The sequence below is a fragment of the Drosophila teissieri genome, chromosome 3R (assembly GCF_016746235.2).
Source record: "Drosophila teissieri strain GT53w chromosome 3R, Prin_Dtei_1.1, whole genome shotgun sequence".
NCBI lineage: Eukaryota > Metazoa > Arthropoda > Insecta > Diptera > Drosophilidae > Drosophila > Drosophila teissieri.
Genome location: NC_053032.1, coordinates 23,180,919 through 23,192,047, shown reverse-complemented (window position 1 = coordinate 23,192,047; position 11,129 = coordinate 23,180,919). Strand labels below are relative to the sequence as shown.

At 50.5% G+C, this 11,129-nt stretch overlaps 3 protein-coding genes and 1 long non-coding RNA gene across 8 annotated transcripts; 2 read left to right on the top strand and 2 right to left on the bottom strand.

Moving 5' to 3' along the window:
• Positions 1–96: 96 nt before the first annotated feature.
• LOC122618776 (protein phosphatase Slingshot) lies at positions 97–5,976 on the bottom strand. 3 transcript variants are annotated; one of them, XM_043795335.1, is made up of 8 exons: positions 5,461–5,976; positions 4,329–4,574; positions 3,875–4,266; positions 3,519–3,584; positions 3,261–3,455; positions 2,925–3,194; positions 961–2,869; positions 753–892 (listed from the first exon to the last, which is right to left on the bottom strand). In XM_043795335.1, exons 1-8 carry the CDS (start codon positions 5,515–5,517, stop codon positions 890–892), a joined length of 3,138 nt encoding a protein of 1,045 aa, XP_043651270.1. In that variant the 5' UTR covers positions 5,518–5,976; the 3' UTR covers positions 753–889. The 3 variants fall into 3 exon arrangements, with proteins under 3 accessions (XP_043651268.1, XP_043651269.1, XP_043651270.1); XM_043795333.1 differs by having other exon boundaries at positions 97–2,869; XM_043795334.1 differs by lacking the exon at positions 5,461–5,976 and adding an exon at positions 4,643–4,927 and having other exon boundaries at positions 97–2,869.
• Positions 5,977–6,223: 247 nt separating this feature from the next.
• On the top strand, positions 6,224–8,389 carry LOC122618778 (nicotinamide/nicotinic acid mononucleotide adenylyltransferase 3). 2 transcript variants are annotated; one of them, XM_043795336.1, is made up of 6 exons: positions 6,226–6,481; positions 6,554–6,960; positions 7,017–7,118; positions 7,177–7,328; positions 7,910–8,180; positions 8,252–8,389. In XM_043795336.1, exons 1-6 carry the CDS (start codon positions 6,286–6,288, stop codon positions 8,291–8,293), a joined length of 1,170 nt encoding a protein of 389 aa, XP_043651271.1. In that variant the 5' UTR covers positions 6,226–6,285; the 3' UTR covers positions 8,294–8,389. The 2 variants fall into 2 exon arrangements, with proteins under 2 accessions (XP_043651272.1, XP_043651271.1); XM_043795337.1 differs by lacking the exon at positions 8,252–8,389 and having other exon boundaries at positions 6,224–6,481; positions 7,502–8,015.
• Positions 7,696–8,598, bottom strand: LOC122618780. Of its 2 annotated transcripts, none has more exons than XR_006326062.1 (3): positions 8,387–8,598; positions 8,220–8,334; positions 7,696–8,130 (listed from the first exon to the last, which is right to left on the bottom strand). It is a non-coding gene; the product is annotated as an uncharacterized LOC122618780 (long non-coding RNA). The 2 variants fall into 2 exon arrangements; XR_006326063.1 differs by having other exon boundaries at positions 8,220–8,341; positions 8,387–8,509.
• A 5-nt stretch (positions 8,599–8,603) lies between these two features.
• Positions 8,604–10,641, top strand: LOC122618779. Its single transcript, XM_043795339.1, has 5 exons — positions 8,604–9,263; positions 9,336–9,445; positions 9,501–9,641; positions 9,700–9,906; positions 10,101–10,641. Exons 1-5 carry the CDS (start codon positions 8,617–8,619, stop codon positions 10,577–10,579), a joined length of 1,584 nt encoding a protein of 527 aa, XP_043651274.1. The 5' UTR covers positions 8,604–8,616; the 3' UTR covers positions 10,580–10,641.
• The last annotated feature ends 488 nt before the right edge of the window (positions 10,642–11,129 follow it).

Sequence of the window (11,129 nt, the reverse complement as noted above, 5' to 3'; positions counted from 1 at the left end):
CTGGTAAAAACGGCGGGCAGTGTTCGTTGGGCGGACAACACAGAGAGTCTTTGGATGGCACAAGGACGGCACTGGGACACTCACAAGACGATGACGTATATACAATAAATCGTTTATTCGTAGGCAGTTCTTGCATAATATAAAATAAATATGTATACAGTTACAAGTAATTTAAAAGTACAAATACAGTTTCATTTCCATAGGTTGTTTTGTTTGCCCTCTCTTGTCATCTTAATAGTTCCATTCACACGTTGCAGACACAAGTTCTTTAGAGGCTTTCATGGACGCCTTACACAACAAGACAACAAACACAAGGCATGAGGGGATGGAAGGGTGGAGGTGTTCGATTGTTGGACAAAAAACACAAAATGGTCGTAAGCGGGCAAATATATAAATAAGTAAAGCGGGCGAGAGGATGAGGACGATCCTTAGTGGCTACAGGGTATGGATTGCAAGTTGCAAGTGGTATGTGAATGTTGCAGGTTGCAGTTTGCAGTTAGCATGTTGTTAAGCAGAGCGTGGCCTTTACATGGTGTTGTAGGCGGCGGTGTTGAAGCCTGTTTTCGGAGCACTTAGCCTGCTCAGCGGATGCGTCTTCCCGTGCTGCGCCAACCGCCGGATCTGCACCTGCTGCTGCTCCGGTTGCTGTTGTTGCTGTTGCTGCTGGTGCTGAACGTTGCTGCTGTGACTGACGCGGACGGGGGCGGGTGGCGGTCGACTGTCGCTGTAGTCATGCGTAGATCTGTTGGACAGCGAGCGGTCGTAGTAGGAGAGCGGGCGTTGCTTGAAGCTAGTGGTGGTAGTGGTGCTGCAGGCGTGGCTGATGCTGGTGGCGGTTCCGGCGGGTGGCAGTGGGGCACAGGCGACTGTGGGCGTGGCGGCCGCCTGGCTACTGCAGGAAGTAGTGGTTTGATATTTATGCACTAGACCTTTTACATTACGATCACAATTTTCGCTTACGCTGGAATCGGACGAGTTGGAGGCGGAGGAGTTGGAGTTTGAGGCGGCGGACACGTGGTTGGCATGCTGCGCCACCGGCGACGATGGCAGTGATTGGTGGCTAGTCGCCTTCTTGCCGGGATTGGTTGAGCTTGCTCCAGCCACTGCAGATACCGACGTTGCGATTGTTGAACTATTGCCCGATCCCGATCCCGGTGCCGTGCCACCGCCTCCTCCTCCTGTGCCCACCACCCCCGCTTTGGCTTCGAAATTTTGCTTGAGTATTTGCACATTGCCCGAGATGCGCTGATCCTCGGCCAGCGTTTGACCCTGGACGCGCAGCACTACCGTCGCCTCCTGGTCGCCTGGCGTAGTGTTCTTGTTCTCGATGTCGCTGGTGTGCATCAGTTCCTCACTATTGCAGCGTAGCGGCTGGCGCTGACGCGGACTCTGCGCCGAGGAGGCGCTCCTATAGAGGCTTGGGCATCGCTTCTGCCCAGTATCCACCGACTCAAATAGCAGCTCCTGGCTTTCTTCCTGGCAGCGCTTCTTCAGCGATGTGCTCTCTTCCAGCTTCTGCTTAGTGCGCTTTACGGTGCCTTCGCCAACTCCAACTATGGGTTCCACAGCCACGGCGACTCCATCGATTACATTGCAATTGGAACTGCGCTTAAGGTCTTGGATAACGCCCTCGAAGATGGCCGTAGTATTACGATTGGAGTCATAATAGGAGCCGGAACTGGTTCTCTGTGGCAGACAGCATCGATTGTCTCCCGATCCCCAACTGGCGTGCCGCGAAGGTAGCTCCCGCTGACGTGTGCCTCGCGGACGCAGAATGGCGCTTGACTGCTGCTTCTGTTGCTGGGGCGTGGGGTCCAGCACGATGCCGCCACTCGGTCCGAACGACTCCGTCCAGGAGTGCGTTTTGCGGCGCTGACGCTTCTCCCCTTCATCCTTGGCAAAAACACTGTCGACCTGCGAGGAGAAGACATCCGAACAGCTAGAATCACGCCGCGAGTCTATGTTTCCACTGCTGCTGCCACTGCTACTTTTTCCCAGGTGAGAGGTCTGTGTAAGTTTTGTCAGCGAGGTCCAGACGGGTTGCTGTGGCAGCTGGTCCGCCCGGTGCGCCTCGAGATCGTGAATCCGTGTGCGCACAGACAGAGGCGTGTGTTTCTGGATGTGCAGCACCTGGTTCTGGGTGACGCTGTAGTTCTCACCGTTGCTGCCTGGGAAACGCATGTTTTTTGGCTCCTCAGCCACGCTACGTTCCGGCGTAAGGTTCTCCATAGACTGGCTTTGCTGTTTGGTAACCACGGCCGTCTGGGTTTTGGGCGATGTACTGCTAGAGCGCCTAACCATGCGTCGCTGTGACTTCTGGGCGATGGATCGCCGGTGCATGCGCGAGCCATCCTCCTCTTCGCCATCGGGTGTAACGCCCGCTTCACCAGTGGACTTCGACTTGGCCTGGTTTAGCGCCTGGATGAGGGGCGTTGGTTCGCTACCAGGCAATAGACGCGCGTCCTTTGTGCTCTTTAAGTTCGTCTCGCTCTTGCTGCGCTGCAGCTTTTCCTTGTTCTTCATGGCGTCTAACATCCCGCTATACGTCTCCAGCTGATTGAGGAAGTTTTTGTTGGGTTTTATACAGCTGCGCCTCTTCTTTACGTGCTCCAGCGCTTGCTGGAACTCCCACTGGTAGGCCTTCATGGCATACGCGATGACAACCGAGGCGGATCGGCTTACGCCCATCTTGCAGTGCACCAGCACCTTGGATCCCTCGGCCTTCGCCCGCGTGATGTAGCGGAACGTATCGTCCCAGTACTTGAGCAGGTTCGTCTTCTCATCGTCGTACACGCGAACGTTAAAATACTCGAAGGTGCCCGGAAAGAAGTTGTCAATCTCCCGCGTCACGTTCAGGATGTGGCGAACGCTGGAAATGAAAGTAAGTTTTCGTTGATTTTAAAAAATGTCCCCCAAAAACATACCCGTTTTTCTGCAGCTCCTCCAGGTTGCTGGCGTTCCACTCTGATCCTAGATAAACGTGCTCGAAAATCTTGGTGGGGGCATCCATTTGGCCTAGAATAACGAGCATTTCGGCGTCGATAAACGACTTGTACTCGCCCAAATCCATGTCCAGGATTTCCTCGAGGCGTCCTCGTATATACTTGGAGGTGACCTCGTCCAGGTCCACAGACATCATGATGGCCTTCAGCTTCATCTTAATGACACTTTCGGTTTCCTCCTTTTCGGGGGGTCTGTCAATCACATTCAAGAAAAATAATAAGTAAAACAGCGAATGATTAGTTATATCGAACCCTTACTTGTTTCGTATGGCATCAGGCGAAGGTGGTCGGCGGCTCTCGAGCGCATCCATGGCATTCCACTCGTTCAGACAAGATTGGTCCGACTCGATTCGCCTCTCGTAACTGGACAGCCAGTCGTGAGAGGGTCCGCTGGCATAGAAGTTGTTCTCACGAGCCTTTTTCGACACTTTGTGCAGCGTCTGCAGCGCGGACCTGGAAGGAAACAAGGGTTTCATTAGTGGCTGATGAGTATCTAACTCGGTTAATGGCACCTACCACATGGCCTGTACTGAGACCGGCTTGAATATATGCGTCTTTTCGTAAACTTTGACGCTGAATCCGCTGCAAAACAAGATAAGATAAACCATAGAAATTAAGAAAAAGGAACATTAGACATTAATGACAACAAATACACTCTGCCTGGTTATTATTAATATAGCTTAAAATAAATGGGAAACAAATGTGCGATATACCACCTCTCAACGAGGAAATTGGTCAAGGCGACACCGATTTGTGTATAGATTAGGGGCGGCTAATTTTTAATTTAGTTCTATATATATTTCCCAAGGTTACTCGCGACAATTAAGCATTTATGAGCGTATGACTCATATGAGATGAATGTTTAGTCTTACCCGTCGCCATCCAGGTGGATTGTAGTGTCCGCCAGGATGGGCACCACCAGGCCAATGGTGGTCCGCTCGTTGCAGTCTATGCCCAGCAGGCAGGACTCCTCCATGCCCGAGGTATTCTTGTTGTCGCCTGCCGCCGTTGCGTTCTCCTTGTCCGCTGATTTATCACATTTGCTGCTGGCCTCTGTGGCGGTCTGCTCAACGGACAGCTGGCGCTGCGTGGTGACCGCCGGGGTGGAGGACGACTTTGTTCCCGCAGATCCACCAACTTTTACAGAGTGGTGACGCATGATCCGGTGGCGCCGACGGTCGCTGGTGCCGCTCCGGCAGCAACTACGCGAGGCAATCACCAGATAGCGCGTGCGGTTGGACCGCTGTGACTCCAACTTGACAGCCTTTTGATGGGAAAAGAAAGATGTTATAAAATAGACAAAGTCCTTTTACATAGGATACGCACCATCTTCAGCGTGTCCTCGCGCTGCAGCAGGTAAAACATTGATTGCAGGTGGAGCTGGATGTCCGAGTTGTTGCTTTGCGTGCTGTTACTGGAGCGGGTGGAGTCGGTGCTCAAGCGGCGCTCGCTTTGCGTCAGGGGCGGGATATCCTTAAGAGCCAGGACCAGGGCGGTTCCCTTGCCCGCAAAGAAGCACTCGCTGCGATCGTTTCCTTTGCTATTGCCCTCGTCGTCCTCGGCCTCGCCATCCTGATGGTATAGAGAAAGGAAAGTTGTTAACTAGGTGTTTAGGAAGACCTAATCCTGCTGTCCCTCACCCGTCGGGTTACGCTAAATATATATATATCATCTGGATAAGGACAGACTTGCATGCTAAATGATTTTGCAATGGGGTAAGATAACTCCTAATTACAGTCTTAACTACTATTTCAAGGAGGAAAAGAAGCTGCGCTGCATCTACACATTCAAGATATGTGAGTAAACTGTATACCGTCTGATTTTGAGAATAAGGGCTCGGGTTCGAAAAAGACTGCGGTTCGGTAAAGTTTTTTTAAAAATATTTTTCTTAGAAATAATACAATTGTGTTAATTTAAATGTTCAAAAATACCGATTTGACATGTTTAGCATATCTGACTTAAAACGATGTGTAAAATTAAATTGATCACTGCGCGATATTAATTTTTCCCTCTGTGCAGGCGGACGTCAAGGTCTCGCGAACTATTTTTGGGCGGTGGGGCGGCGAAGAAAACAAAAACAAGCGGTAAGCAGAAAGCGACAAAAACGACAAATAAGGCAATGCAAAAGTCTGTTGAAAAATATAGACGTCGCGACGTCTGCGGATTTGCTTGGGTTACACCAAAAGCAGCGCAGCCGATGACGATGATGATGATGACGCTGCCTCACACCGCCCACACGCGAATGTTGAACGTCGCAATCCATAAGGCGTAAGCAACAAGCTGGCGGATGATAAACATTGGGCATGAAAAGCACATCCGAGCACACAAAGGATCATGGCCAAAAGCGGAACACGCACTAAACAGCCTGCCCGTAATTGGCTCTCCTTGCAGAGAGTGGGTGACCATAACAAAGCACACACGCATATGCACACGCGAAAACCACCAAGTCTCCTCTCACCGAATTCGAGCAGGAGCCAGCCACACTGGGAGAGCGCTGCACCGTCACCAGCGCCATTTGTTGTTGCCGTGGTCGTGGTCGTCGTCGCCGCAGCCGCTCCTCCTCCTCCTGCTCCTCCCCCGCCGACGCCTCTTGCCCCTCGTGCTCCACCTGGCGCAGATGATGGCGATGCTGCAGCGGTGTCCTTTGCAATCCTCTCCTGCTTCTGCTCCAACTCCTTTTTGCTGTGTATGAGTGTGCGCGAGAGTGTGTAGTGTGTGTGCAAGTGTTGTGGGATAGGGCTACAAATGCATTTTCATGTCGCTGCCTGCTGGCCGTTGTTTTTGCACTCGGCTCTGCGACCTCGTCCTGCGATCGTCTTGGTTTCCGCTTTCCGGACACTCTAGGCAGGCGGTTCTCTTTAAGAAACAGCGTGTCCTCACAATTGACAGACACACACAACGCAGCTAAATGGTAAATAGACTACACGAATTTTTCTTAAAAGAAAGACAGTGAGGACGCCATTTCTAATCGATAACACTGGTATCGTCAGGCAATCGTTCTGGCAGGGCTTCGTAACTATCGCTGGCGAAAGCGATGTTCGTGTGTTGCACCGAAAAAATAGTTATCAATGAGAAACGCCCTGATTCTTGTATAATTCTCCATTACGCAGTAAAACAGGCTTTATTGAATTTTTAGTGTACTTTTGTCTTACACCGTTTTAATTAAACTGCAAGAAAATCAAACAATTTAGTCACGATATGTTATCGCTAATCGAATAGAGAGTCAGAGGTGGCAGCCACTACACAGCTGTTTAGTGTTGGAAAATAACAACAAGCCAAACAGATGATTGCGAAAATCAGCTGGTCGAAGAACAACATAACAAGCGAATGCTTCCGGCGGATTGGATCTTTTAAAACACGCTCAAAAGCCAAGAAAATGTCGGCATTCATCGAGGAAACAAAGAGTCTGCTGCCGCGGATCGCCTTCATAGCCTGCGGATGCTTCAGTCCACCCACACCGATGCACCTTCGAATGTTCGGTGAGTTGAGCCGGATTGTGAAATTCTGCGGTACATAATCGATAAAATTACGCGGCATGTTTTTGTCAACAGAGATTGCCAAAGACCACTTCGAAATGCAGGGTACCCACAGAGTGGTGGGTGGCATCATCTCGCCCACCCACGATTCATATGGCAAGAAGGGTTTGGCCTCTGCCTTGGACAGATGTGCCATGGTGAAGCTGGCCACCCAGAGCTCCAGTTGGATCCGGTTGTCCGATTGGGAGGTGCACCAGAATCAGTGGATGCGCACGCAAGCGGTGCTGCAGCACCACCAGAACTATATCAATAACCACATTAATTCCGGTGGAGCAGGCGGAGATGATGAGCCGGACACTCATTTAGCCGGATGGCTGCCTCGCGGTTTGCACGACAGTCGGGATCCTGTACATCTGAAGCTACTGTGCGGCGCCGACCTACTAGAGTCCTTTGCCGTTCCAGGCCTGTGGGCTGAAGCCGATGTAAGAGTTGATATATTATATTTGAATAGATCCTTACTTTATATGCTTTCCCCCAGATTGAGGACATTGTGGCTAACCATGGTCTGGTGGTTATCACTCGGGCCGGCTCAAACCCCGGAAAATTCATCTTTGACTCCGACATATTGACCAAGTATCAGGTTAGAGAGACACTAGCTCCACAACCGTATTCCTTAGTTATTACCTTACGCATTCCAGAGCAACATTACGCTAATCACTAATTGGGTGCCCAATGAGGTGAGCTCTACGCTCATTCGGCGGCTCTTAGGACGCGGTCAGTCGGTCAAGTACCTTCTAGACGACCTGGTGTTGGAGTACATCAAGCGCCAACGATTGTTTAACTTTAAATCGTAGGTGGTCTTCCTATTACCTTCCCTGAATCCTGCATGTTCACTTACAATCACCCAAACGATACGTACACTGAATAAGGCGCCACCTTGATCCATTTCACACAGCAGAGAACACACTTAACGTGCACCATCAGCAGTCTATGTATTGTTTCCTTTTGTGTCTTAAACCGCAGGCGGGATGCAGCGGCTCCGACCGATTGCGACTCCTGACGCGCTTTGCACCTGAAAAAGAAGCCCTCGTCGCCCACACGCTTTCCAACCCACCAGCACCGAAAATCGCACCACTTGCCCCACCAGCACCAACAGCTGTTTGAGCCGTGGCGTCTCTACATGGAGCGTGAGTGAGCCGAGCAGATCACAGTTCAAGTTCCTTTTTAGCAGTGATTCTTTTAATGCATGTATATTTTTGACAAATCTTGCTCCTTGTAAATACCCTTGTTAAATTAGCCATTGTTTTCCGGTGGTCAGTGTGCGTATCATCTACTTACACCGAATTGTTGCCAAAATGTAGTCCCATTAAACAATAACCTTAACTTTGTTGCTATTGTACTGACCATGCCCGCCTAACCCGTGGAATGTAGTAAGTATATAACGGATGCAGTGCGTCCCAACCATTTGCTCTTTAACCACGCCTATACGGACAACAACAAGAACGCGAACAGCTACTCCATAGACGACCAGCTGGAGCAGGACATGGACGAGTCGGACACTCCAAGCCCGCAACTTCAGCATACGCCCACGTCGCGAGTTTTCTGCTGTGGAGAGGTGCCTTTACGTGCATCCAAGGTGCTGCGATCCGGTCCTGGACAAGCGGTGCAGGTCATCACCATGCAGGCGGATGAGAAAGAGGAGGTGAGTATCGTTATACACTATACGCATTGAATTTCTTACATAGATCCTGCTAATCAATTCCGCGTTTTTAGAGCCAAGCGAAGAAGCAGAAGATTTCCCAAGTGCAACTTTAGGAAACTGGAAGACGAAACTCACACGGATCAAGACAGGGGCGCTGGAAGCTATTTGTTGATACTATATGCATGTAAAATAAACACGTTCGTTACCAAGCTGACAGCGGCCCATGCTTTTGTGGGTCACTTCACGGAGTGGAGGGCCAAGGCATTGAACTTCGGGCAACGTGCATTGACATTGCAGTCGTTGCAGGGCTTCCCTTGGGTGTCCGATGTCAGAACTTGTTGATGGTAATATGCTTGCCCGTCGAGAGTGGCCACCATTAGTTTTGGCTTAGAGGGACTGCAGTTGCTTGCTTCCCTTGGAAGAGTCCACATCGCGAATGTTCTTCTTCCGTCGCCAGAATGCTAAACCCGCGCCACGCCCATCGCGCGCTCCCTCCTTTGCACTACCCAAGCGACGGCCTCCTGTCCAGCTGACGCCCTCGCATCAGCACGATCAGTTGCCCTTCCTGCGGAGATCGCGGTTCAGCGCCCTTCCCCATTTCCGTGCCTATGAGGACGAACCGGAGAACCTGTCGCTTTTCATCGCCATCCTGTACGTGGTGGATTTGTTTGGCATCTTCCCATTTGTCACGCTGCCCGCATTGCTGGTGAAGCTTGGCTACTTTGGCGTGCTGTTGGTGCTTTCCATCATCATCCTGCAGATCTATACCTCCTTCCTGCTTTCCCAATGCTGGACCATGGCTGAGCTACTCGATCCCTCCATTCAGCAGAAGCGCAACTACCCCTACGCCGCGCTGGCAGAGCTGGCTTACGGTCCGTACATGAGTCTGCTGGTGTCCGTGCTCCTCGATCTCAGCATCTTCGCCATGGCGGTGCCCAGCGTGGTCATGGCCGCCCAGAACCTGGAGGGCGTCGTGCTGCGCATGAGCGCTGGTCAATACAATTTCTCTTACTGCTACTGGGCCGTCATTGTCGGCCTGGTCATCTGCCCGCTGATGTGGCTGGGCAGTCCTAAGCACATGCGGTAAGATGGGGTTCGGAATAGGGTGATTTTATTAAACGATATTATCGGTTCTCCAATTCATAAACATCCCAGGGGTCTGGCCATCATCGCAGTTTGCGTGATGATCATTATTGTGGCGCTGCTGTGGTTCTGTCTTTTTGCAGCTCCTGCGATTGGAACACCCTTCGAGGGCATCTCCTTGGGTGGGTATTGCTGTTAGTTGATATGTTTGCCAAATTCTAGGTGGGTTTTTCTTAGAGCTGCCTGGTTTCCTCACCGTGCTCAACAGCTACAGCATATTGGCCTTCCAGTTTGACATCCACCCCGTTCTGCTGACCCTTCAGATCGACATGAAGCACAAGTCGCAGGTTTCCTGGGCTGCCCTCATCGGAATCGCCAGTGAGTTGCTCCACTAGTCCGATTACAGATGGATAATAATTTCATTTCTCTTGATCAGTTACATGCAGCGTGGCCATATTTGGCTCCATCATAGCCGCCTACAAATTTGGATCGATGATAGCTGATAACCTGCTGCAGTCCTTGCCCACCAGTGTGCCCTTCTATGTGATGTTGATCCTGATGGCGCTCCAGCTTTGCTTCTCCGTCACGGTGGCCAGCTCCGCGATGTTCATGCAGATCGAGAACTACTTCAAGCTGCCGGAATGTGAGTCTATATTTGTGTGATAAACAAGTTCACAAACAGTTTTAAGTAACTGAAGTTAATGATCACTATGATCTGGGAATTTCATTCCACTTAAAAAGAATTTTAATGAGTTCCGTCATAAGAATTTTAAGCACATTAATCTAAGTCAACGTTAGATTTTAGCTAAATCGTCTGCTCTTTCCACCTGCTTGTAGCCCTCTCCTTTAAACGAATGCTGATCCGCTCTTCAGTGCTGGCCCTAGAGGTCCTTGTGGCGGAATTTGTGCCCAGCTTCGATGCCCTGATGGATGTGGTGGGTGGCACCATAACCGGACCACTGGTCTTCATTCTGCCGCCACTTTTGTACCGCCGCATCCGGCGGATGGAGCGGGTACATCAGCGAATTGCAGCGGAGGCTAGTTACGGAAGTCTGCCACTGGACCTCAACTACGATCCGGTTGACCTGGAGATGGAACCCCTGCTGGCGACCACGCCGCCGACCACGCCACGCGGCTGCTGGCTGAGAATGGTTCGCTGCCTGCATCGCCTCGAGTGCGACGTGTCCTGCACCATGGCGGTGCTCATCTTCGGCCTGCTGGCCACCTTTCTGTCCACCTACCTGAACATCTTCAGCCTGGCCAATCTGTTCACCAACAACTCGCCCTGCCTGAGCAACCTGACCAAGCACTTCTGAGGATCGGGGTCTTTCCCCCAGCGGGAAATACAAATTAAGACTTAACTAAGTTTATAATGTTTTTGATAGCCGTCCTTCGTGGGGTTCAAAAGCCCGAGTTGCGGCTTCATCTTTAATGCAATGCTTAAGGTGTTTTGTATAACACAAACTACAAATTTAATAAATCTATTATATTACACCAAGACACGCACGTTTCGAGTGTTTTGAGTGGTGATGTTTAATTAGTTAAGCTTTATTAAAACATCGCCAAAGCCAAACAATTTGTACGCGAATTGCACACGCGCATCATTTATCATCTTTTTCGGTTGCCCAGTAAATGTTTGGCTTTTTGTTTGCCAAATTTATTTAGCCATTCGGTGTGCGTTGTATTTGTTGTGTTCGTTGTTACTTATTTGTTATTTCAGCCGTTTGCTTTTGTTTTCTGCTTGGTAATTTGAGACAAGCTGGGCTAGAGCTTCTCCCGGTGGAAAGTAAACAGGCTGATAACACCTTTCGCAGCCCGCTTTTGTATCTCATGGATGTTTGTATCTCTCCATCGGTGTATCTGTAT

What these genes read in the sequence shown, in the direction of transcription:
- LOC122618779 (XM_043795339.1), top strand. Translation starts at nt 8,617, where the DNA reads ATGTTCTTCTTCCGTCGCCAGAATGCTAAACCCGCGCCACGCCCATCG. An exon ending in CTTCGAGGGCATCTCCTTGG is followed by an intron (nt 9,446 to 9,500) that starts GTGGGTATTGCT and finishes GGTTTTTCTTAG; the next exon opens with AGCTGCCTGGTTTCCTCACC. An exon ending in CTACTTCAAGCTGCCGGAAT is followed by an intron (nt 9,907 to 10,100) that starts GTGAGTCTATAT and finishes ACCTGCTTGTAG; the next exon opens with CCCTCTCCTTTAAACGAATG.
- LOC122618778 (XM_043795336.1), top strand. Translation starts at nt 6,286, where the DNA reads ATGATTGCGAAAATCAGCTGGTCGAAGAACAACATAACAAGCGAATGC. An exon ending in GATGCACCTTCGAATGTTCG is followed by an intron (nt 6,482 to 6,553) that starts GTGAGTTGAGCC and finishes TTTTGTCAACAG; the next exon opens with AGATTGCCAAAGACCACTTC. An exon ending in ACATATTGACCAAGTATCAG is followed by an intron (nt 7,119 to 7,176) that starts GTTAGAGAGACA and finishes TACGCATTCCAG; the next exon opens with AGCAACATTACGCTAATCAC.
- LOC122618776 (XM_043795333.1), bottom strand. Translation starts at nt 5,517, where the DNA reads ATGGCGCTGGTGACGGTGCAGCGCTCTCCCAGTGTGGCTGGCTCCTGC. An exon ending in GCGAGGACACGCTGAAGATG is followed by an intron (nt 4,267 to 4,328) that starts GTGCGTATCCTA and finishes TCCCATCAAAAG; the next exon opens with GCTGTCAAGTTGGAGTCACA. An exon ending in CCTGATGCCATACGAAACAA is followed by an intron (nt 3,195 to 3,260) that starts GTAAGGGTTCGA and finishes TGTGATTGACAG; the next exon opens with ACCCCCCGAAAAGGAGGAAA.